Raw genomic sequence first — 25,591 nt, forward strand, 5'->3', positions numbered from 1 at the left:
TCTGCAACAAGCATGAAGGGCCCTTTCCTCCTCACCCAGTTGCAGAGCCAACATCTGGCTGAGAGGTATGTTTTCCTTCCCAGTTAGTGTGCTCCACTAACACAAGCAGTGTTCATATTGAGTCATCCTGCTCTTAAAACACAATATGGCTCATAGGTGGAAACTTCCTGCATTTTAATTTTGAGCTGTGGGACCCAAAATCCCTACAGCCACCTTTAAGGAAATGAGCTTTAATGCATGAGTAAAGAGAAGGATCAGAAGGCATTGTGTGCTTCATTACAGAACCAGGAAACAAGCCAAGCTTTGGAGAATTATGAGGTCTTTCAGATGTAAAGGGTAATGCACGCGAAGACATAAAGGGTAATGCACAAACCGATAAATAGGTTGTGAGCTGTCTTGCCTATCAGCTGCCCTCCAAAAGTGGATGTGAAAGTCAAAGTTCAGTTTGAGTCAGTCTTCATAAATGCTCTTTCTCCAATGATAGTTTAGACGCAAGGGGATTTTGAACCAAGAAAGTACGTAGGCATATCAGGAACACAGAAAAAGAAAGTGTTAATATGGAACACAGAAAAGTGTTAAGTAAAAAGGAAGCAGGCATATTTGGAAACAGAAGTGTCAGGTAGGATGTAGTAAGAAGGGGGAAAGTAATTTGGTAAGATGGTGCCTCTGTGGGGCTTTTTCTGAGCCTATAGTTCACACTACAATCCTTCAATAAGACTCCGATGGAAACCTTTTTAAGATTTCCTTCCACAGCTTTGCATTGTCTGTACCTTCTCAATGCAGTTCCTGCAAAACCCAGCTACCTGAATCAAGGCTTTATTTTTTAATTACCTTTGTATATATAGATTGAATAAAGTGTTTCTATGGAGAAAAAAGTAAGTGCTGTCTTTCCTGACTAAATAAATGACATGGCATTGCTGCCAGACATAAGGCTTTCAACGGCTCCCAGAGAAATCCTTCTCCCTACATGCAGAAGAGATAATGTCACTGTGGCTCAAGACAGAGTCCCTTAAGAATGGTACACAAGCAGCTGTGTGTACACAAGTCAGTTTCAGATTGGATGAGAATTTGATAAGAGTGAGTTTGAAGTACAAAGGGGTCACTTACATCACACACACCCCATATCGCTCTGCTTCACTTGCCACCTGTAATATGTAACAGTAAATTATGTGAAGATTACTAAAGTATTGCATGCAAAGTGGTCTTTTGAGCACTGAGGAAAAAATCACTAGTAGTTAATCTGTTGCGTGGCCCATTGTACCTACCTGTGTGTTTTGGTGCCAAAGCAGGCTATTTTTCGGTTGCCCCATCTTCTATCAAGACCTTTTTGTATTGGCCGTGCCCTGTTGCCACGTACTTGTACTTCTTGCCAGGAAGCTTCTGAGGAAGCTAAACGTGAGGGGAGGAAATGGAAGAAGCTTCAGAGGCTAAAGTACTTACTCCTCTTCCCACACCACCTGCTTTCCCGCTTTCCAAGTGTTTTGCGTGCTTATCCAACTTTCAGTATTTTCAAAGTGGTCTGACTTTGATCCAGTTATTGCACTTCTCCTTTTACACCCGAGGAGGGAGTATGGGGATTTTTATTGTAACAAAGCAAGGTATAGGAGAAGTGAAACTGCACACAGATGGTCATCCTGCCACAGATGAGCTCATGTCAAAAAGGAGTGTTAAGTAAGAGCCCTGAAAGAGCACTTGAACTGTTAGCGACCCAAAGGCGTTAAAGACGCCATACACGTTTCCATTTATAGGTGATTATTCCAGAATGCTTCCCCACTAGAGCCCTTTCCTGCTGCTGAGGCACTGCTTTCCCACAATTTGCAAGAAGCAATATTAAAAACAAATTCCACACAACAGTTAGTATAGCACCATATGAATAAGCAATTCCTTTCCAAAGGAGCAGCCACACAGGCTCCAGGTTGCCCCCAAGATTCTCTTCACCAGTTTAAACCCTGAGCATCTCCAAAAACAAGTGGATCTCTCACCTTGACATTTTCATCTGTCCTTGGGCTCTCTTTCTGCTCCCACAGGCTTCTCTTATTCACAATGTCTCCAGCCACAATGTCCTAGAAAAAGCATGGACACAGTGGTAGGATTTTGAGCTGCTTTTCTTCCAGCTCATTTGATGATGGTGGTGGTGGTGCTTTTATTTATACCCCACCCATCTAACTGGGTTGCCCCAGATACTCTGGGCAGCTTCCAGCATAATAAAAACACAGCAAATGTCAAACATTAAACATTTCCTGATACAGGGATGCCTTCAGATGTCTTCTTAAAGTTGTGTAGTTGCTTACTGGTTTCACATCTGACAGGAGGGCATTCCACAGGGCGGGCACCACTACCGAGAAGGACCTCTGCCTGGTTCCCCATAAATTCACTTCTTGCAGTGAGGGAACTGCTAGAAGGCCCTCGGAGCTGGACTTCTGTCCATGCTGAACAATGGGGTTGGAGATGCTTCTTCAGGTACACTGGGCCAAAGCCTGGGAGCCTGTATAACAACCTAGGTGTCAACATTTACCACAGGCACCTCCATGCAAGAGGCTTTACTAGAACGACAGAACTTTTATGCAATGTATCAGTATGGGAGCCCTGTATTCTGACCCCATTTGATTGAGTGCATTTTTGCACATTAAATCATGTCCATGTAAATGCTTCCTGCAATAAGGTGCATTTTCATTTTTTCTATAACAGCATCAACCTTTTCCAACAGTAGGCTCTTTAAACACAAAGCACAACGGAAGCCCTACCTTACAGGGGGTTGCCTTCACAGAGGTTTGAGCCACTTCCCCTGTCTCCCAGAGGCTTTTCGTGCTGGCCACTGCAGCACTAGTGGAAGGCAGGTCAATGGAAAGCTGACGCACTGGCTTTGGAGACTTGATGGACGTCTGGAAGGGACATACGTAAATTTGAAAGAGCTTCTTACTCTGAACCAATTCACCTCTTTTACAATCATGTATCAGGCTCTTTCTAAACACATCCAATTGACTCTCATCTCCAGGTACCTACATGGGGCAGAATCTGCATCACAGTGATGCTCCTGCTTAAGTAAGCTCTAATGGAAGGTGGATAGGAATTGCAATGCACAACCACTTTGTGCCAACAGTGCTCCTGCTGATGGTAGGACAGGCAGACACGGTGCAGGGCAGCTCCTAAACACCTCTAGTGCAGACACTCCCTTCATTTCAGAGACTCCCATAATGAAAACACACACCCAAACCAGCCAGCCAAACTATGCCATAGCTGGTAAGACAAGGGTGGAAAATCTGTAGCCAGCAGGACATGAATAGACAGACTCACTGTCCACTGCCAATGGTTAGGGGTTGATGATGTCTGTCTCAAAGGACATTGGAGTGCACCACCAGGGGTGAAGTCAAACTGCTACATTAGTAGCACCAAATTAACCTCCCCAGGGTGCAAGGCTGAGCAGTATGTATGGAGGTCCTGGGCTGCTTTCAATGGAAAGCAGAGCAATACATCTGGCACCAGCTTGGCTGCAGGAGGGTTGATGTAATTCTACACCATCTCATGCACTACAGGTTTCCCATCCTACAGTAGAGGTGCAACAGAACATTGTAACAAGAAAGCATCTCATTAGGCCCAACAGAAGTCAGCCACAACCCACACATGTGATAACTGGATAGGAGGTCAGAGGAGGCACCTTCACATGCTGATTCCTAACCTACACCAAGCTGGTAGCACATGCACAGCATCACACATAGGACTTTGCTTGCCACAGAAAACATGACATCTGCAGAGACATGCCAGAATCTGAATCCTATTATGTGCAACAGCAGAAGTACCTAACCAGCTTGCCATCCATTTAGAGCCAATCAAGGCAGGTTCTTCAAAGCAATTAACACATTCCCTAAATCAGGAGTGGAAGGAAACCAGCCTGCACCCTCAGCAAAGTTTTGGACAACTTCTTTCACAGAGTCAAGAAGTTTCACCTTACCTCAATGGCATGAGTGTACTGCTCAAGTTTGTCATCAATCTTTGAAACTGGAAGAGGTGGCTGTGTCTTCTTCACACTGTTACTGGAAGGAGAACAAAAAAGACCAATGGAAAGAGGATTTATCGCAAACCTGGGCATTTCAAAGCTAATCCAGCCCAACATGTTCATAGCGCCATCTTCCTACTTGCCAGTGATTTTTGGAATACAATAAGAACTAATTGAAGAAAATACTTAACCATGATTTGTTGCAGTAACCAGTGGCGTAGCGTGGGTTGTCAGCACCCGGGGCAAGGCAAGTAATTTTCACCCCCTAACCCATGGATTTGCGCCCTCTAACCCATGGATTTGCGCCCCCTAACCCGTGGATTTGCCCCCCCCTAACCCTAACCCCCAGATGTTGCGCCCGGTGCGGCTGGCCCCCCCTGCACCCCCCACGCTACGCCACTGGCAGTAACCCTGGGTTAAGATCCTGAGAATTCAAGGAAACCATGGTTTAGCTTGCTTAATAAGTTCTGCCCCTGCAGAGGACTTGTATAAAGGAGACACCAGCAATACCTGCTTGTCATTGTGCAAGTCTGAACCAAAGTTTAACCATGGTTTGTTCATGGTAAATAGTGGCCTGGCTCACACGTCATACCAAGCCAAACTCTGCTTTAGTAAGAATGTGTGGGTTCCTAGAGAGGAGATCAAGGCTGTTCTGCTCCTCCTGAATGGTTTTGATTCTCCTTGTAGTATAGATCTCACAGACAAGCCATAAGCAATAGGACAAACCTTGGTTACAGCCTGTGGTTATTCTGGGTCAGAATGACCCAGACTAACCTGCTCAGTACAGGAGCAGAACTACCAGGCAAGAGCAAAGTGGCCACAATCTCTGCCCTAGGAACCTGCACATGATTTAGCTTAATGTGATATGTGAACCATCCCAGTATTTAACCTTGTCGAGCACAAACTTTAGTTGCACACCCTGATTTGTGGCCAGTGTTTTTGGCTAAATATCTAACCAAGTTTCACTTCTTTGTCTGAATAAAGAAGCACAAGTCTGAGCAAGTTTTAAGTGTTATGCCCAAGAAAGAGATACACAGCCCAATTCTTTGCCCTCAGTATCAAGAATAGATGGTTTGGGGCCAGGTGTTGTGAAGGACCCCACAGCACCCACTTGAACCTGCCTAGGCCTTAAGATCACCCTAAGAGATCCTGCATGCAGGCCAAGATTAATTAGATTTATTAGATTTGTGGGCACTCCTGATGAGGCCTTTTCAGTGGTGGCCCAATATGCCTGGGAAGTTTGATCTACAGATATTAATAATATAGACTATTGCCCCACCATCCCCATATTTATTAGCTTTTAAAGGGACCTCAATTTGTTGTACTTATTTCAATCTACTTTTAATGGCTTGGATTTTATATCATTTTAAACTGCTGTTTAATTTTGCAAATATAATTAGGCTGTTTTCATATTTTTATTTTACTATTTGTAGAAGCTACGTGGGGATGACTTGGCTCTTAAAGGCAGAATGTAACATGGGAAGTAAGGAAAACAGGCAACCCTGTTTGGGGAAGTATTTAATGTTTGATGTTTTATTGTGTTTTTAATATTCTGTTGGGAGCCGCCCAGAGTGGCTGGGGAATCCCAGCCAGATGGGCAGGGTATAATTAATAAATTACTATTATTATTACTTTCAGCATAGTTGCCTTTAACCCAGTGAAGCACAGCATCAACATTGCATAACTTAAGAATATTCAGTCCTCGGATGGAAGTTACCTTTTCTGTATGGAGCGGTTCAGGGATTCAGTTCTTTCAACGATCTAAATAAAAAACGACAACACATCAGCTTAGTCAGTGGTCTAGAAGATAGGTACAACCTTCCTGCTTCCACCCCAAAATGCCAAGCTAAGGCTGGGAAAAGAGAAGAAAAAAGTGTAACAACTGCCTTTCTCCCACCTGATTTGCACAGTTCTGTACCCTTCTGCTCTTCTAGGTGGTACCTCTGGTTACGTACTTAATTCGTTCCGGAGATCCGTTCTTAACCTCAAACTGTTCTTAACCTGAAGCACTACTTTAGCTAATGAGGCCTCCCGCTGCCACTGCGCCACCGGAGCACGATTTCTGTTCTCATTCTGAAGCAAAGTTCTTAACCCGAGGTACTATTTCTGGGTTAGCGGAGTCTGTAACCTGAAGCGTATGTAACCTGAAGTGTATGTAACCCGAGGTACCACTGTATAGTTCTCCAAATGGGGGGGGGAGCTGGGGGGGAAGAGACCCAACCTTTGTTTACTGGGATTTCCAGTGCCTCCTACCTAAGGATTATGATGCATACCTTTACCGTAGGGCTTGAAGGAGGCTGAGACTCTTCCTCTTGGCTGGAAGTGCTTGGAGTTCTTTGCCGTTTTTCTGGTGCCTCTTCCTCCTCATTCCTTCTCCTTTTCTTCTCCTGAAGAGAAAGAATTGGTGGCAATTCAGCAAAGAGAGCTTGTGCAACATTTCCTCTAGGAGTTGTTTTCCACACCTCTGACTACCTTCCTTCTCTGCTCTTCCAGTTGCCCTACTCCCTTCTCCAAGTGCAGAACTAGACGCAGTGGTCCAGAGAGATGACCTCTGACTAGTGAAGAATTTCCCAGGATATCAATATTACAGTTCCATTATTGCAGCCTAAAATTACATTAGCCCCCCCTTTTTTTGCAGGAACACCGTGCTGCTGATTCAACAACAGTTGTAGTCAGCAGCTTTACTCAGACCCTTTCCATATGGCCTGCTACCTAACCAGATATTCCCCCATCCTATATCTGTGAATTTCGTTTTTATTTTATTGTTTGCCTCACTGTGTAACTTTGCATTTGTGTCTGTTGAAATTATTTTTGCCAGATTCAGATGAGTTTCCCATTCTCTCAAGGTAATTTTGAACTTCATATTTGACGTCATCCCATCCCCATGGCTTGCAGTGACAACAGCAGTAGTGTGTACAGCTACAAGACACTGAGGGCCAACAAAAGTTTACAAGCAGATTTTTGTCTTTCTTTATGTCCTTGTTTTGCCTATTTCCCTTGTGGTCCCTGTTGCCTCCATTTTGGTTTTAGCCTACTAATTTGTAGGCATATGATGACAGAACACATCTGACCTCTTGCATTTTTCTCTCTTCTTCATGCCGATTCTCTTCTGCAACATGCTGTGGTTCCTCTTCGACATCCTCTCTGACATCTTGATTCTCTTCTCTTATACCCACATCTTCGGTAAGCTTTTGCTGCTGATCCAGCTCTGCTTCTTCTTCAAGCTGATCTTGTGAGATGGAACCAGAGGAAAACTTGAGGAAGTTTGAAGGCCCAGGTGCAAACCGGATGAAGATGGGAGACTCCTGATCCAGGTGAATCTGCCCTAGCTTGGCTTCTGCTTCCATCAGATTGCCTTCCTCTTCCTCATAGGAACGCCTTGGTGACCTAGGACTGAAAATTGGCAATGGGAGGAAAGGATAAGAGAAAAGGACAAAGGTATCAGTTAACTTCCTTTTCTTTTAAAAGCAAAGCACCAGCTTTTAATATCTTTAAGATGAGCAGAGCTACAATATGCACAGGAAAGGAAGTTACTAGTTCAAATGACGCCACCAATTTGACTTCTATGTGAAAAACAAAATACGACATTGTGCCAATGAGCTGCCACATAACCATTAATATGGTGAGACACTTGTTTGCATTTCCTTAGTACTCCCCAGAAGCAGGGGCCAGAATGGGAGAGTATATATAGGGGAAAGGCTTTGTGAAGCATCTAGCACAACACATATATGGGAGCCTTGTATTTTGTTAATGAAGTCTACATTCCAGATTTAGCCAAGCCACCTTGACACCCAAATGCAAGTGAAACACAATGTCACTGAGAGTCTCCAAAAATTGCTGCCTGGTGCAATTGTCTCCCTCTGCCTAATGGTTAGACTGCGTAGGCTAACTCTACCAGGTTCTAAACTGCCCTGTATCAAAAGTAAAGATAGCGAGTCCAGTGGTGCTCCTGATATATTGTTCAAAACAAGGAACTACTATATCTGAAAAACCCAGGGCAAAATAGATGAGGGCATTCAGAATAACCAGAATCTGGTGAAGCAGAAGTTATTCAGTTACTGGTAGGATACTTGTGCAATACATCTCAGAGCAAAGATACCCCCTGCTTTGTGGTCCTTCAGTGAAAAACAAGGGGGAAATGACATGTGACGCTTTGCTATCCATATCCTGCCTTTTGCGGTGGTGGCAGGGGAGAAATGTCAGGCTGCAAGTTTGATGGCAGCAGCAGTACTGGGAGAGAGGATGCTTGACCTCTGGGTCACAGTTGCACTCAAAATCCCTCAAGGAAAAACCCCACAGAACCTCAGCATCATGTATCTTTTCCCTTCAATCCTCTTTCCTCTTCATCTCCTAAACTGAAGCACTATTGCATGGCTGCGCTTGTCTATATTATGACTCTCCTGGATGTAAATGCCAAGCTGAAGTTGATTTAACCTTCCACTGACCCACAATGTCCATACCAAAAACATATGGGAATGTGTGTAGGCACCACGAGAAGTTGTGTTTACACAGTTCCATTGCTGGGCTCTGAGGCAGAGCAGATGTTCCTACTAAAGCAGTGCAAAATATGAGCATGGAAGGTGGACAGGCATTCCAAATTAACCCAATAAATGCTGGTTGTAGCTCTGGCAACCCCTCCCTGCATTTCACATGGAACACAAGGTAAATCCATATCTTCATTTATGTGAATTTGGAACCAGGTATTAACCACAACCAAATGCTAGAAATGTAAACCATTAAAACATCGTTTCTTCCTTAGGCAAAGAGTCCTGTTGGCAGTAAAAAGTACCCAAGGCTTACCTATAGGCCCTATGCTTATGAATAATTATAAAGCGTTGCTTACCCCAGGTGCCTCTCAGCATGCTACTCTTTGCTTTTCTGCTATGCAAAATTGCTAAGCAAAATTGCAACTGAATTTCCACACTTTTCTTGGCATGCACCTCTCACTATGTTTCTTATACACAGCAGTCGTATAGGCAGCATCCATTCTGCTCCATGCTTTTCCTCACCAATCATGATAACTTTAATTTCAAAGTCACTACTTTAATTAACTGAGGGGTGGGGAGACCAGAGCTCTGTGGCAGAGCACCTGCTTTGCATTCAGAAGGCCCCAGGTGTATCTGTGATGTACCGGGAATCTCCACGCAGGATGGGGGACGATGACGAATACTGTATAAAGATGAGCATTGCATTCATTACTTGTAAGGTACCCCCCATAGCAGTGAAAATAAAAATGTGCACACTGGTTTATAATTCAGTTAAAATGTGGGGCCATGTTCCTAAACACCACCCCAAACCAACGAAGAACCAACAACATTGTGTTTGTATAGGGTTGCCAACAAAGTAAGATGAGAGCTGGCAGCAGCTTCACACACAAGGATCAGGTGAAGCTTTGGAAAGGACAGAACAAGCCTCATCATAAGAACATAATAGCAGGCTGCTGGATCAGGCCAATGACCCATCTAGTCCAGCATCCTATTCTCACAGAAGGCATCCAGATGCCTATGAGATCCTGCAACCAGGATCTGAGCAAAACAGCACTCACCCCTCCTTTTGTTTTCAGCAGCTGGCATTCAGAAGTATTACTGCCTCTGCGTGTGGAGGCAAAACAGTCACTGTGGCTGGTAGCCATTGATGGACTTTTCGAGCTCCACAATATCCTTTTTGAGTTGAGGCGACCAGCTTAAGGTCAGCACATTAAGCTGGTGTTAAGAGGCACATGCCAAAAGTCAGTTACAGAGTTAGCAACCACATATTTGTAACCAAATAGCACCCAAGTCCATTAGATATTCTCCTCTTGGGAAGCTCCCTGTGATATGAAGCCTACTCTCAACTCGCAAGTAGGAGATCTCTATGTATATCCTTCTGTGGACTCCCCCAAGGCCCAATAATCTTAACAATCCTAAAATCCACTGGGAAAAGCTAACCAACAGTTGGAAAGAACAAATTCCCAGGAAATTTATAAAGAATTTATAGTCTTCCCATGTTAAGGCAGTAATAGCTTCTCAGAATACATATGGCCTACAACAGATATAATGAAACCTCACAATGCACTTCAGAGTCTGGAGTAACTCTTTTAAAGGAAACAAGAGAAATATTTCACTCTAAATTCCACCCAGAGTCTGGTAAAAGGCCCACTATCAAGAGTCTACTTACACTGGAGCTGTGGCTCTCCCTCAACCTCCTGGAAAACAGGAAGCAAAGCAGAGTCATCTCACCTAAATGTGTTTTCCTAATTAAGGTTTTCAGGACACACCCTCCCTTTCCTTTCCTTTGCACTGTCTTGCTGCAGGTGTTCCATATTTTCTCTCTCCCAGCTGAAACAGCCTACAAACCCCAGTCATATATATATTTTAAAGCAAACAATAAACCCACCATACATGTGTTTACTCAGTGGAACTAATGCAGGAATGTCAAATAAAAATCTGCCTGGGCTGGAAAATTTCTTGATAACGGAAATGGCTTGCAGTAAATCAGATTGTTTTGTCCTGAGAGTGGCCAGGCTACATCCTCTTACCTAGAAGTAAGCCCCATTCAATTGGTGGGCCTTACTTCTTAAGTTCACCTGCACAGAATTGTTACAATTCTTCTGGTGCCTCTGGTTTGACACCAGTTCTTCTGGTTTGTGCGTAAGAGTTTGCCACTTCTTTTGGAGCAACTAAAAAGCATCTCTACCTTTCTTCGCAGCATACAGGTGCCACCGGCTGGGCTTCTCTCCAGTCGCCCTGGCATGTCTGCTCTGCTTCCGGCACTCCTTCCCCTGCCCATCTCTGCTTGCGCTGCTCAAGTTTCTGGGACCAATCGCTAAAGCCTTCATCCTCTTCCAATTCTGTAGTCCCAGAAGGCTTACCATCAATCCTGAAACACAGGAGAAAGAAAGAAAGATGTTTAACACAAGGCAAGTTCAGAATAACACACACATTGTTCTGGTCACTGACTTTGTTGACTGTTCTCATTTTAGCTACTGTACCTGTGGGGCCTTCAAATGTTGCATTGGCCCTGTGGCCAATGGTCAGGCTGATGGGAGCTGGAGTGAAACCAGAAGCGGCTGGTGAGTTAGGGCAACTCCACCCTCCTGACTCTGGAATCACTGCCGCTTACCTGGACAGAGCTGTGGGGACACTGTGATTGGGTGGACGCACTGGCAAGAGAGCTGGATTGGCTCGGCTGGTACACCCGCTCAGCCCCAACTGCAGTGCCACTGAGCCTTCATACCATCATTCCCCTCACAGAGGTACAATTTCCAGAGGGATTGTTTAAAGGGTATATAAATTCAATAAATAATATTTTTTTTCCTGCAAGGGGAGTAGGAGTCTCTTTTCTCAGCACCCTTTACAAATTACAGTTCCCCTGATAAGCTACGACTGCTTAAAGTGGTATGAGACTGCTTTAAATCTATAGTGCAGATGGAGTCCTGATTAGTGACAAGAAACACAACCATTCCACTCTCAAGCTCATGCCATTTTGTGAAATTTTGGGTTTTAGCTCTTTGAAGACTATGCAGTCTCCTTTTCAGGATGTCAACACACACACACACACAAATGAGAGGGGGGGGGAGAGAAGGGGGTTAACCATCTATACAAAAGCATCTGTAGCAATGCTGCACTATTTCTGAATATTGCAGTACAGATTTAGTCAGTGGGTTTTGTTTAAGTCATGAAATAGCGGTCTAGTATCTGCTGCAGCCAAGCTACTGTCCTTTCTCCCCATGAATTATGTTGGGACTCACACACCTGCCATTGACAACAAATTTGGGGTTTGTCTAAGATGCACAGACTTCTGGGTTTTCCTTTGAAAAAAAAGCTCAACAATTTTGGGGTCCTCCTAAAAAAAGCTTAATCCCTAGTTTAAAGGTAATTGGGGGATGTTTTCACTGATTGTTTACAAAAGCCCTTATAAAGCATCAATGTGATTTGGTATAGAAACTCACAACGGAGATTAATTTCTAGGACTCTGCCTATGCTTGGTGCTTTGTAATTTGCTGCTGGCTATAAGGTTTGTGTGCAGTCAAAACTAGGCTCTGATCAATCCTGTTGGTTTCAGTGGGAGGGATAAGCAGCACAATTCCATGCATGTTTACTCAGATGCATGCCCCACTGTCTTCACTGGGGATTATTCTCAGGAAACTGCAGAGAGAATTGCAGCTTAAGTCTCCAATTGATACCAGTAGGCGTTTGAAATATATAACTTGGGCTGTTGCTATGTGTTTATTGGTCACAACAGTTATTTGCTGGTGCAGGAGAAAATTGATCTTGCTCTGTTCTTTTGAGAGCTCGTGTGATGGCAGAAGTTCCACAAATACAGTATAGTTTATCAGCAAACTGAGTCTAGATCATCTGACTCAAGGATTATTTTTAAAAAATCAGTGAGAGTTTCCTGTTGGCTTCAAAGTGCAGAAAGTTGTCCTTAAAATATATTCCAACATTTTATCCAAGTGATTCCTAATTAGCTGGCAGACAAACGTCCCACTGCACCACCAGCAATAAGTATTGAGGTAATTCACACTAAGAATACAGTCTGAAACAATATAAAGCATCCTACATTCTTTTTTGGGGGGGAGAGACTTGAGGGTGGGGAACTGAACTTTAGATGTCTCTTATGCTTTTAATGTTAAGGATTGTGTATATGTTAACACAGAGAAAATAATCTCTTCCATCCATTAATAAAGGAAGAGAGGGAAAGGAGCACTTATACCCAACTGGCAAGAGTCCGTCATTTGGCCTTTGGAGTATACAGACTGCATTCCAAAGCTATGATCGAACACAGCGGCTGCAATTTAATACAAAGATGCACAAACTCCTAGGCCAGAGTTAACCAAAAGGAAAATAAGTAAACGGGGATGTGAGAGAGTTGCTTAGAACCTCTTACACTGTTTTTGTTTTTCACAGGCTTCCTTCACTGCCTGAGCCCGACTGCTTTTAGAATGAAAGATCTACCAACAGCAGACAGGCGCAATTTAAAGCACTCACAGTGCCTCTTTGATTCGAAACAGTTATGGCAATGCAAAATGATTCTGTAGTTGAGATGCTGCTCTTCCTGTCCCACAATGCCAAGTCCTCCTGAGGTTTCTGAATTAGATATCGTAGAATGTTTAAGCAGCACACACTCGCAAGTTGCAACGTTGATCACGAAATATATATCGTATATTGTACATTTGACATGACAGAGAAAAGGCAAAGGAGAATCAGCAGAGAATCAGTAAATGTTTCTGGAGATCAGTTAGCCCTACCTGATAACCATTTCAGACATGCTATTTTTCTATGTACCGTGGTACCTCAGTTTAAGAACAGCCCTGTTTACGAACTATTCGGTATAAGAGCTCCGCAAAACCGGAAGTAGTGTTCCGGTTAGCGAACTTTACCTCGGTCTACAAATGGAAGCCGAACAGTGGAAGGGCACCGGCAGTGGGAAGCCTCATTAGGGAATAATAAAAAAATAAAATTTAAAAATAATTAATAAAAAATATAAAAAATATAAATAAGAATGGCTTTGGTTTAAGAACAGACTTCCAGAACAGATTAAGTTCATAAACCGAGGTACCACTGTACATTTCTTTCTACGTACATTTTCATGTATGCAAATGGTACAAATGTTCCTTTTTCATGACTCTGGATAAAGCAATCTTTACTGTTATTTATGAAGACTATTTATATACTGCTTGACATATAAACTAATTACTCAGTCGCATGACGAAGCATCTGTCTCGAAATGCACATCTGGTGGTGTTCAAGCTTTGATCTCAAAAGAACTTGACTGAAACATTTTGTTTCTTCATTGCTTTAAATCACCAACTCCATTTGGCAATAGTGCACATAACTGAGGTTCTACCTTAGATAAAGGAATATTTTGACTTATGTAAACAGTTGTATGTATTTTTCTTAAGAATGGGTGTGTTGCTCAGATTTGTAAAGGCAGCTTTTTAAAATGCCTGTTGGTTCAACAATGGACTGGACATTCAGATTCATTTATGATTATACATTCAGATAAATAATTATTTTTTTCCACACACAAATGCATCAGTGCATCTTTCCCTTGTGAAAAAAATGGTCATCTAAAAACTGGAGCTATTGAATTGCTCAATTAGATTAGTCGTCTATCTGCCCTCCCTTCTTACTGAAATTACGCTAAAATTACTGGGATATCTTAAACTTATAACATCACTGTTATAGCAGAAGACTCTGGATATTGAGGCAACATTGAAACTTATTGTGCTACAAAGCAGTTGCAAGAAATGCAAAAGGATATTGTTTTCAGTAACACTATGGAAGCAGCCGAGGAAAGCATGGAAACTGCTGACCACGAAGCATCATCAAAACCTCTTTGTAAGCTCACATAAAAGTTTTCTGACAGTTTTATTGACAGTGAGGGTGTCAGTTTTGAAGGAAGGAATGAAAGAGAACTAGAGCTCAGAAGGCTTGATGACATTGTTCTTGACCATTGCACTCAATGAATTGGAAAACAGATTCAAGGAAAGAGACAATACTGTTATATTAACAAGTCTGCAAGTATTACAGGAATGATGACAACTTGAATTCACTGTGTGAAATATTGCACAACTCAGATCACTGTAAAAAGCTAGGAAAATTAAAATGGGAGTTTGAGTTGGTAAAATACTGTATTGAAGAGAGACTATCATTGGTCTGATTTGCAAATGAGCTCACAAAATACTGTATTTCCTGGACTTGGTCTTTTGGTTGAGGCTGCATGGATAATTCTAGTGTACTGAAGTAAGAATCTAAGATTCCACGCTAGTCTGTTTCTCCTTACAGTCATCAGCTGGATGCCTCTGGAAGCCCAGCATGGCATGGTGTTGATGGCATGGGCCATTGCCATTCCCCCACCCTCAGTCCTGTATACTCATCATACTCATCTGAAGGTGGAGAGGTGCCCAAGACATTCTGTGAGGTTCTGATGGTCTGGAGTAAGGGACACAATAAAGGATGTGCAACAAGCATAATCTGGACCTACAGGGAAGTTATCACAGCTGTTTATTGAAAGTGGCTGCAAGAAGCCCCCTTCCTTCCTGGAAATGAGGGATTAGTGCACCAAGGTACAAGAAGACGATGAGTCACCATAAGTGTGAGCTGAGTTTACTTAAGAGAAAGACAGTATTCATATGTTGACCTTTGCTGCCAGATCAACAGCTGCAGAAAAGGCTGAGAAATGGGTGGGGAGCGGCATGAAGCCATCAAGTCAACTATTTTTTTAAGTGAAAATGAAAACCTTTCTTTTTTAGAAAAATAACTAGAAGCATAGTTTCTCTCTCTTTGTATTAACTTCTCCTCCAATATCCAGTCTTCAGATGCAACACTACAAAGGGGTCACTTTCTAAGGGGGCATTTCGAGAGTGTGTGTGTGTGTGTGTGTGTGTGAGAGAGAGAGAGAGAGAGAGAGAGAGAGAGAGAGAGAGAGAGAGGAGGGAAGTTGCAGGGATAGATGCTTAGCCATTACTGAGCCACCCCATTTTCTCCAGCAATTGCTCCCACTCCCCCAGAAAAAAAATCCCATTTTCATCCCATTTACACTTTCAGTTTTGGAGCCTGACCGGGAGAGAGAGAAAATATTATAGATGACTTGGGAAAACATTTGCAAGGGAAAACTGGCAAGCAAGAGAATGATTCACCTTCCCTCACCTACCAGCTGAATTCCCTCTGCCTTTGACTTACAAGGGAGGGAAACATGGGGCTGCTTCTCATAATCCTCACTGGGTGACCTCGGGCCAGTCGCCACCTCTCAACCTAACCTACCTACCTCGAGGGCAGGGTTGTTGTGGGGATTAAATGAGGAGAGCCCAATTACTGCCACCTCAAACACTAGAGGAAATTATTGTTCTCCCTGAAATAATGAGATTGCAGCCAACCACATGGGAGCTGATTCATTTGGCCTGCACACAGTGCTGGCGTACCAAGCCAGATAATAATCATGTTTTCCTCAGTATTATTGTAACCATATTGTTTGGTTGGTTGGATGGTTGGTTGGTTGGCTGGTTGGTTGGTTGGTTGAAAAATGTTATACAGTGGTACTTCGGGTTAAGTTCTTAATTCGTTCCGGAGGTCTGTTCTTAACCTGAAACTGTTCTTAATCTGAGGTACCACTAATGGGGCCTCCCGCTGCCACCGCGCCACCGGAGCACGATTTCTGTTCTCATCCTGAAGCAAAGTTCCTAACCCGAGGTACTATTTCTAGGTTAGCGGAGTCTGTAACCTGAAGCGTATGTAGCCCGAGGTACCACTGTATTATTTTATTGCACAAAATAATACAACTGTAAATAATATTTCCTTAAAATGAAATAAAAACAAAGCAAAACTATATATACATATATAAATGCATCACAAATAAAGCAATTCCTTGTCACTTTTATTGAATTAACTTCTATTTGAGGACATACTGTTGAGTTCTGGAGAATTCTTCATCAAGCAGCTGACAACTGTGAGATTTTATTTTGTGTTTTAACAGTGGACTGGAATAAGGTGTGTGTGTGTGTCATTTTATGCTCAGTCGCTTCTCACCGGCTTTCTTGCGCTGCCACCCCACTCTCGGAAGAAGTGCTGGTGGTGGTCAGGCCTTCTTCTGCTTGGGTCCTCAGCTGCCTCTCACGCTCCCTTCGGCGCCGCTCTCGGGCTGCTTCCTCCTCGTCCTCCACACTCCATTGCGCCGTCAGCCTATCGATCACAGAGAAAGTGAAGTCAGGTGAAGCAGAGGTATGTTGCTATGTGGCATGGAGAAAATACAAAGCCCAAACCACCATGAGCGGCACAGATCCTCAACTGTCATAGCTCAGTGGAAGAGCATCTGCTCTGCAGGCCAAAGCTTCAGTCCCCAGCATCTCCAGGAAAGAGAAAGAGACCCCACCTGAAGCCCTGGAGAGCCTCCAGTGCCAATCAGGGCAGACAATACTGAGCTAGGTAGTCCAAGGCAGTATAAAGAAGCTTTCTAGAAAATGCAAATGGATGGGATGGGGAGGGGTAAGGAGTTTGGTATTCATTCATTCATTCATTCATTCATTCATTCATTCATTCATTCATTCCCTGCCCATTTGGTTGGGTTTCCCCAGCCACTCTGGGTTGCTCCCAACAGAATATTAAAAACATGATAAAACATCAAACATTAAAAACTTCCCTAAACAGGGCTGCCTTCTTATGTCTACTAAAAGTCAGATAGTTGTTTATTTCCTTGACATCTGATGGGAGGGTGTTCCACAGGGCAGGCAGCACCACCGAGAAGGCCCTCTGCCTGGTTCCCTGTAACTTCACTTCTCACAGGGAGGGAACCGCCAGAAGGCCCTCAGCGCTGGACCTCAGTGTCCAGGCTGAACAATGGGGGTGGAGACGCTCCTTCAGGTATACTGGGCTGAGGTCGTTTAGGGCTTTACTGTTCAGCACCAACACTTTGAAATGTGCTCAGAAATGTACCGAGAGCCAATGTAGGTCTTTCAGGACCGGTGTTATATGGTCTTGGCTGCGAGGTAAGGTGCAAATGCACCAGCAGAGCCAATCCAGCCTTGCTGGTAGAGCATCTGCCCAGCATAGACCTTCCCTCCCCTTCTTGGTAAATAACAGCAGTTACCTGACAGGAACCTAGCACAGGAACCCCACTCCCACCCCCGACCAGCTGCTTTGTGTGCTATATTGCTTCTGAGGTGCTGTGCTGCACAGCAATTGTGTTGATCATAAAATTACCTGTAGTGGAAGCCGATCGCTAACATAGCTTCTACTCTAGCAACTCTATGCACAGCTAGCTGAAGTATTCCTACCTCTAGCGTAGTGGAGGTCAACCTTGTTACCTTTCCAATAATATTTTCAATGGAACTCTTGCACCAGCACTCCCTTTACCTGGGACACAAGCCAAGTTTGTTGGGCCTCACCACCATCCCTTTGAAATATAAGGCATGCCCAAACCAAGAGCGTGCTCAGCTAAAGTATGCTTTGTGTAGTTTGTTCCTTGGTTTGTTCTAATGATATGTTTGTGCCCCTTTTCAAGAGCATAGATCCTCCCAAAGCAGCTTGCATAAAAGGGAATCACAGCAAAACCATAAAGCTTTATCAACTACACAATTAAATGCATAATTCATTTAATTAAATATAAAGGAAGCAGCCTATGATAGGAGTACATGTCATGGAACTCACTGCAGCTTACTTGTGACTGCATACATTCAACATGTAAAACATATTTAGCCAAATGAACTGCAGCCTTTGGCATTTCATTAGAAATGCAAACCATCTCACAAAGCACTGTTACCATTTAAAGTGCTAGTGTGGAAGCAGGAACCCTATCAAATAAAAGGAAAGAAGTATCCAGTCTCTGCTTGATAGTCTTCCACATTCTCCAATTTATTCTAGCATATGGTCTGGTTCACACATCACACTAAGCCAAACATGGCACAGAGCACATGCACGAGTGTGCAGGCTACTGGGGAAGAGACTGCAGCCATGTTGCTTCTGCCTGGTCATTTTGCTGCGTTTTGGCTTAGTGCGCTGCACAAACCTGGGCTGATATTTTAGCTCTCCTGGGCAAACCAATAACTGTAAACCAAGAACAAACATTGGTTACAGTTTATAGTTAGAGAAAGCTAAATCACAAGCCTGTGGGCTCCATGATCACTGCAGATGGTGACAGCAGTCACAAAATTAAAAGACGCCTGCTTCTTGGGAGAAAAGCATTGACAAACCTAGACAGCATCATAAAAAGCAGAGACATCACTTTGCCAACAAAGGTCCATCTAGTTAAAGCTATGGTTCTCCCAGTAGTGATGTATGGAAGTGAGAGCTGGACCATAAAGAAGGCTGGTAGCCAAAGAATTGATGCTTTTGAATTATGGTGCTGGAGGAGACTCCTGAGAGTTCCATGGACTTCAATAAGATCAAACCTATCAATTCTGAAGGAAATCAGCCCTGAGTGCTCACTGGAAGGACAGATCGTGAAGCTGAGGCTCCAATACTTTGGCCACCTCATGAGAAGAGAAGACTCCCTGGAAAAGACCCTGATGTTGGGAAAGATGGAGGGCACAAGGAGAAGGGGACGACAGAGGGCGAGATGGTTGGACAGTGTTCTCGAAGCTATCAGCATGAGTCTGACCAAACTGCGGGAGGCAGTGGAAGACAGGAGTGCCTGGCGTGCTCTGCTCCATGGGGTCACGAAGAGTCGGACACGACTAAACGACTAAACAACAACAACAACAAATTACAAGCCTGGGTTCAGACAACAATCTAAGTCAAAACATGGCTTAGCTCAGTGTAGCACGGCAGCAAAATGAGTGGTAAAGCAGAACGCAACCACAATCTCCTCCCTAGGAGCCTGGGCATTCGTGTGCAGCCATGGTGCCTCTGTCACAAATAAACTTGAAAGCCTCCTCATCACCTCATTCACTTGCCAGAGCAAGGAAATTCCATCAGTTATCCTTTTGTTCTGGCAGATGATGTCATCTAGATTTCACAGAAGGGGCGGGTGAGACTGGGTTTCACATCCCTGTTGCATCACTGCACAAGTAAATTCAGCCACTTGGGCTATTAGAGGCAGACTTAAACTGAGATTTAAACGAGAACAAAGTAAATTGAAACTAAGTGAAATAAACGACACTCAGAAAATGCTGATTCTGACAGGGAGAGAGGCCAAGAAAAGAGCAGAAAAGTCTGGGCCGCCATTCAGTCTCCACAAGGGAGGGAGAATTGTGAATGGTGAGGGACTTTGACATGTTTTCTTAGAAACATAGTAATTTAGTCAGAATTCCTGAGCCAAGCTGTACCATTGCTACAAATGGAGTGGAGAGGTATGTGTGTGAGAAAGTTGGAGGAGGACACCCAGTGCTATCATCCCGCAAGCCTCCCGAACCAACTCTGCTACATGCTGTTTTTCCTTCCTCCCCAACAGAAGATTAAAATTTTGACATAAAACTCCTCTCAGAACGTCCCAGTCACCAGATAATAAAATTCTCTGTCAGCAGAACTACCCCTCAGATCCCTGAGGAAACGATAAGGTTTCCGTAACATTCCAACATGGGTGATAACATGGGTTCTGGTGCCAGCCCCGTTCTTCCCCTCTTTTAGCAGCAGACCACGCTGGTTTCTGCAAAACATACCAGCAGGATGAATGCCTGCATGCAAAACCCACAAACCAACCAGCATTTCTCAGCCCAAAAAAGCAATAAAAGTGCAGGTTCACATATTTTAATTTTTAAGATGAGGGCCAGCAGAGAAGGGTCTTGCAGTGGTGCTGCTTACCAGGAGATAGAGGGGCAAGGCAGTGGCGAGGTCGGTGCAGCACAAATTTAGTTCATTTCATTTATTTAACAAAGTTGATACATGGCTTGATTGTAGCAAAGCCTCTAAGCGGTTTACAAGAGATACTAAAACTACCAGTGTTTTTCCCCCTATTAAAACAGTTTAAAAACATTTAAAGATAATTAAAATGAACAGTAAAAGAAGTTATAACACATGTCTGGATAGGCCTGCCTAAACAAAAATGTTTTAAGCAGGTGCTGAAAAGAATACAGTGGTACCTCGGTTTAAGAACTTAATTCGTCCTCGGTTTAAGAACTTAAAACTGTTCTTAACCTGAAGCACCACTTTAGCTAATGGGGCCTCCTGCTGCCGCTGCGCCGCTACTGCACGATTTCTGTTCTCATCCTGAAGCAAAGTTCTTAACCCGAGGTACTAATTCTGGGTTAGCGGAGTCTGTAACCTGAAGCGTATGTAACCTGAACCTAACCCGAGGTACCACTGTACAGCGAAGGCATCTCCTCAGAAGGAACGTGTGAAACAGACATGCTGACATTTTGAAATCTGGATTTCGGCATCAACATCAGTGGGCCAAATACCAATGTCATTTTCAAAACTGAAATTTGAAATCCAAATGTAAATGCAAAGCAAAGTTAATTTCTTAAATCCTATTGCAAACCATCTATCCAATATTGTCAGATAACGTGTGCTACTACATGTCAGCTGTCAGCTGTGGCCAAATGATGGCTGCTACTGTAAGTCCACTGCTAGAGACCATCAAATGTTGATTGATGCATGCCGCATCATGGCATATGCTCTGTTGACATCATGACAGCTGTCAAATACCAGCTTCTACAGGTCAAATGCTGTCAAATGTACCGTATTTTTCTCTCTATAAGACGCACCTAGTTTTTGGAGGAGGAAAACAAGAAAAAATATATTCTGAATCTCAGAAGCCAGAACAGCAAGAGGGATCGCTGCGCAGTGAAAGCAGCAATCCCTCTTGCTGTTCTGGCTTCTGGGATAGTTGCACAGCCTGCATTCGCTCCACACATTTCCCCTTACATTTCCCCTTACGGTATGTGTTTGTTATTTAATTATCACTACCATTTATAGGGGACGCAGGTGGCGCTGTGGTCTAAACCACAGAGCCTAGGACTTGCCGATCAGAAGGTCGGCGGTTCAAATCCATGACAGGATGAGCTTCCATTGCTCGGTCCCTGCTCCTGCCCACCTAGCAGTTCGAAAGCACGTCAAAGTGCAAGCAGATAAATAGGTACCACTCTGGCAGGAAGGTAAACAGCGTTTCCATGCGCTGCTCTGGTTCACCAGAAGCGGCTTAGTCATGCTGGCCCCATGACCCGGAAGCAGTCTGTGGACAAATGCCAGCTCCTTCAGCCTATAGAGCGAGATGAGCACGTAACCCCATAGTCGTTCGCAACTGGACTTAACTGTTAGGGGTACCTTTACCTTTTTACCATTTATAAACTGCTGTACTGTCTACAAGATCTCAAAGCAGTTTACATACACGACAAGCACAAAAAAAACACATCAAGTCATTCATATAAGAAAACAGGGGTGCCAAGTATGGGGGGCAGTGGGGGAACTCCCTTCTCCTAGTAACATGGCCAACTACATCCTTGAGCTTCTGTCACCACCTAAGCACATTTTTGTTCATGGAAGTACTGGTATATTCTAGGATATGTTTTTGTTTCTATTTCAATTTTTCACATTTTATCATTTATATTGTGTTGCTTAATTTTGTTATTGGGTTTTTGGAAACCACATTGTGATCTTTTTCTGAATGAAAATATTTAAATAAATGAATGCTATCAGAGAAGTGACACAACTGGATGCAACTCTACATAGAGGGTGCTCTACACAAACACACACACAGGTATTTCAGCGTAAACAGACACTTTCTTTTCCCCTTTCTGCTTTCAAGCTTCACCCCATAACTTTGAGCTTGGGCGTACAGACCCAAAAACAAAGACAGCAAAACTGTCAGATGTAAAGACCTGAGAAACCTCTATCTTAATTCATTCTGCGCTCATATTTACTGTTTTCTCCACAGTTTCCATGGAAATAGTTGTCTAGGCCCTGGCAGAAAGCCAAAGTGGTGTGCTTTTCTCTCTCTAATACAGTAATCTAAATGAAGTCATTCATGGACTTTCCATCATGACCTCTGTCCCATATGTATGTGACAATACTTGACAAAAGGCCTGATTCAGAAACACTCTTAATCCAAAATTTTCCAGCTTGCCCCGTTCCAGTAGGAAGAGAAAGTCACAATTTTAGTAGATGTATTTGGGATCCTCGTTTTGTTTAAACTGCGCTTTTTCCAGAATGTCAAACCAAGGGTTTAAAATGGGAATTACAACACCCCTCCCAGATCTAGCATGCATCCTTGCCCTGGATTAGACCACTGGGAGTCCATTAGGAACGTTGTAACAGGCATTTATATTGCCATTGTAGCCTCCTTTCGCCGCTCCCTTTGTTTCTCAGTTGGATGTGACTAATTTTCCCTCCATGACCTCAGAAGCTCATGATCTGTTGCTCTTTCTTTTGCTCTGGCTGCACGGAATTTAATTGAAGGACAATTCCTTCAAGAACAACAGTAGCCCAGTGACATCGCATACAAAAAGGCAAAAAAAAGATACAGCTACATGCTTGAAAGATAGGCTGCACCAGCGCTCTGCCAAATGGCATCCTCCTGGCAACAAGCTCACTCCTACGGATTCCACCTGTCTCTCCATTATCAAGTTCTTCCTTTTAGTTCAACTTCAGTAGCAGAAAGTAGATGTATTCATGTTTGCATTATTTATATGAACGAACCACCAATTGTTGCCAGTTTGGAGAAGTTGCAACCTTGTCCACATCAGCTGACTCAACTCACTACATCAATGCAAGATGGCAGCAGTACCTTCTCCTCAAAAACCACAATTTTTGTGGAGATCATTTTATGTGGAGATGTATGGGTTTTAAAACTTGCTCAAGATCCTTAAAGTGGCATAGTTATCTTGATAGAAATGGTCCTCTGTTTCCATCATGAGTGAGATGAGTCAAAGAGAAACATTGCAGCTACAGCTGGACAGGAAATTGTGCTTCCTCTGCGATGAAGCTATTTTAAGCCCACTTCAGGTGTTCCTACTCCATGTGATTAACACCCCACAGAAAAGGAAGTGGGGACAAGCTCTCTCACCCCCATCCCCCTCCACAAGCTGGAAGGTGATTGCTTGCAACAGGGATAAAAAAGGTCTGATATTGTTATGTTGTGGGGGAACATATCAGACGACACAGCGATTCTTCAAACAGCTCTTGTTTATTCACAGGCCAGAACAGAACTGAACTGAAGGGTTCAGCCAGCCTGCTTATATAGAGCTCCACTACAATGCAACAGTAACAACTTTCTGTAGCTATCCAATCACTGAATGTCACTTTCAATTCTTTATTTGCATATGTGGACCTAAGTGAAAACTATCTACAGTATCCCCCTGCTGGCCCAGGGTGAGAACTTCAGTACATAACAGATATATTCCTGCATGCAATGCTCTTCCTTCCTCTTTTGGAGGTGTTCTGGCTGCAACAAGGAGCCTGTTCTCCTCTTACATGCTCCCTGTGATTTTAGAACCCTTGAAAATCAGGGTTCGATGATGAGTGGGGAGTCTACAACATGAGCAGAGCTGGCTCACACTGCAGTCACCATCCAACTTGTGGAGGGCAACAAAGATGGCAGAGTGCAGGGCGAGGGCACTTGTCCCTACTACCTGCACCACGCTGATATAGGAACACCTCACTAGGACTTTATTCAAAGGAAAATTGTTTTTCTCCACAGCTGTGCACCTCCTGGAATATATATTTTTGCATAGGATTTGTTGATTGGCTTGCGGGTGCAATTGTCTGTGGTTCTGAAAATCATGTGGCATTGGCTGGGCACATAAACACATCTGACTGCTGTTATCAGGCACACACTACACATTATGGAAAGACCTCTCCTCTAAGTTACCCCAGTATTAAGCAGTTGTGGCATGATCTCACCACATTAGTGTTTCCCCAGCACCCACAGAAGAGGCCAAGTGGGAAAATGCTAACACAATGACATCACGCCATAGCTTTCTTCTTCATTTCCAGGAATCTAAACATATTTTTCCCATAATGCACAGTTTCAGCCAGAGATATTCTGGGTGTGGGCCCTAAACTTTCCAATGTTCTGTGCAGAGGGGATGTGGGGGTGTCACGGTTGCTGGAGAGGGAAGAAATATGTGCTGCAGGCCCAGTAACAATCCCCCAAGCCTGTAATCATATAAACAAAAGCATACTACTCATTAAGCATAATATATAGTTTGGAATTCTGTAGGCAAAAATAAAAAAATCACCTGTGGACTATGCCATATATGTATTATGTCTGCATTGTAAGGGATGATAAAGTGAAAAGCCAAGAAAAAGAATTACATCAAAAACATGTTTTCTTTTTATTTGGCCCCCTTTGCACAATTACCGTATTTCTCTCTATAAGACGCACCAGACCATAAGACGCACCTAGTTTTTGGAGGAGGAAAACAAGAAAAAAAAAATCTGAATCTCAGAAGCCAGAACAAGAAGAGGGATCGCTGCGCAGCGAAAGCAGCAATCCCTCTTGCTGTTCTGGCTTCTGGGATAGCTGCGCAGCTGGCATTCACTCCATAAGACACACACACATTTCCCCTTACTTTTTAGGAGGGAAAAAGTGAGTCTTATAGAGCAAAAAATACGGTAGTTATCCTTCTTGATCCACTTGAGTTTCTCAGTTGTTTGCACTTTCTGGTGAATCAGACAGGAGAAAGAGCTAAAAGAAAGCAATCAATGTCTCAGCCCACATGCACACACAAAGAAACAGCTTCTTGAGTCTTGATTCACTTCTCTTTTCAGTGATAAGTGATGGTAGAAACATTAGCAGGATTGCAATCTCTGATGCGCAAATGGGCATGGAATACAGAGTAATCTAGAGACCTGGGGCTTACCTAGACATAACAGGGCAGCCTCCTCTGTTTATTCTGATAAAGAGGTAGGAGCAAATAGGGGTCTAATTCTCTCTCTCTCTTTCTCACACACACACACACACACACACACACACTGCACCCATGGATGTGGGGAATCGAACCCTGCTCCCTTCTTCATTTCACTTTGCCTGTCTGCACTCTTATCAGTTAATGCCTGCTCTTCTCCAGCTCAGCACACTTTTGGCATCCAATCTGGGAGCAAAAGTGCCCATGGAGGTAAGATGGGAGAGGCTAGGTTCAGCTCCCCTCACCCTGACCCATCTTTTTGTTGTAAAATGTATAACTCCAGGATGCAATGTGCCTCCCCATCGTGTGTCATGTAACATGGCCTGTATTTTGGTTGG

The 25,591-nt window shown here is 43.6% G+C and overlaps 1 protein-coding gene across 2 annotated transcripts in view; it reads right to left on the minus strand.

Moving 5' to 3' along the window:
- The window catches only part of LSP1 (lymphocyte specific protein 1), a 76,337-nt gene that overhangs the window by 11,012 nt on the left and 39,734 nt on the right, over positions 1 to 25,591 (minus strand). For both annotated transcript variants that reach the window (XM_081904202.1, XM_081904203.1), the window contains exons 2-10: positions 16,504 to 16,656; positions 10,670 to 10,852; positions 7,066 to 7,387; positions 6,268 to 6,381; positions 5,712 to 5,755; positions 3,950 to 4,031; positions 2,745 to 2,882; positions 1,983 to 2,063; positions 1,266 to 1,389 (exon numbers count right to left, since the gene is read on the minus strand). In XM_081904202.1, the coding sequence (XP_081760328.1) occupies positions 1,291 to 1,389; positions 1,983 to 2,063; positions 2,745 to 2,882; positions 3,950 to 4,031; positions 5,712 to 5,755; positions 6,268 to 6,381; positions 7,066 to 7,387; positions 10,670 to 10,852; positions 16,504 to 16,656 (1,216 nt within the window). In that variant the 3' untranslated portion in view covers positions 1,266 to 1,290. The remainder of the gene's footprint in view (positions 1 to 1,265; positions 1,390 to 1,982; positions 2,064 to 2,744; positions 2,883 to 3,949; positions 4,032 to 5,711; positions 5,756 to 6,267; positions 6,382 to 7,065; positions 7,388 to 10,669; positions 10,853 to 16,503; positions 16,657 to 25,591) is intronic.

The sequence above is a fragment of the Podarcis melisellensis genome (genome assembly GCF_964234715.1).
Source record: "Podarcis melisellensis genome assembly, chromosome: 1".
NCBI lineage: Eukaryota > Metazoa > Chordata > Lepidosauria > Squamata > Lacertidae > Podarcis > Podarcis melisellensis.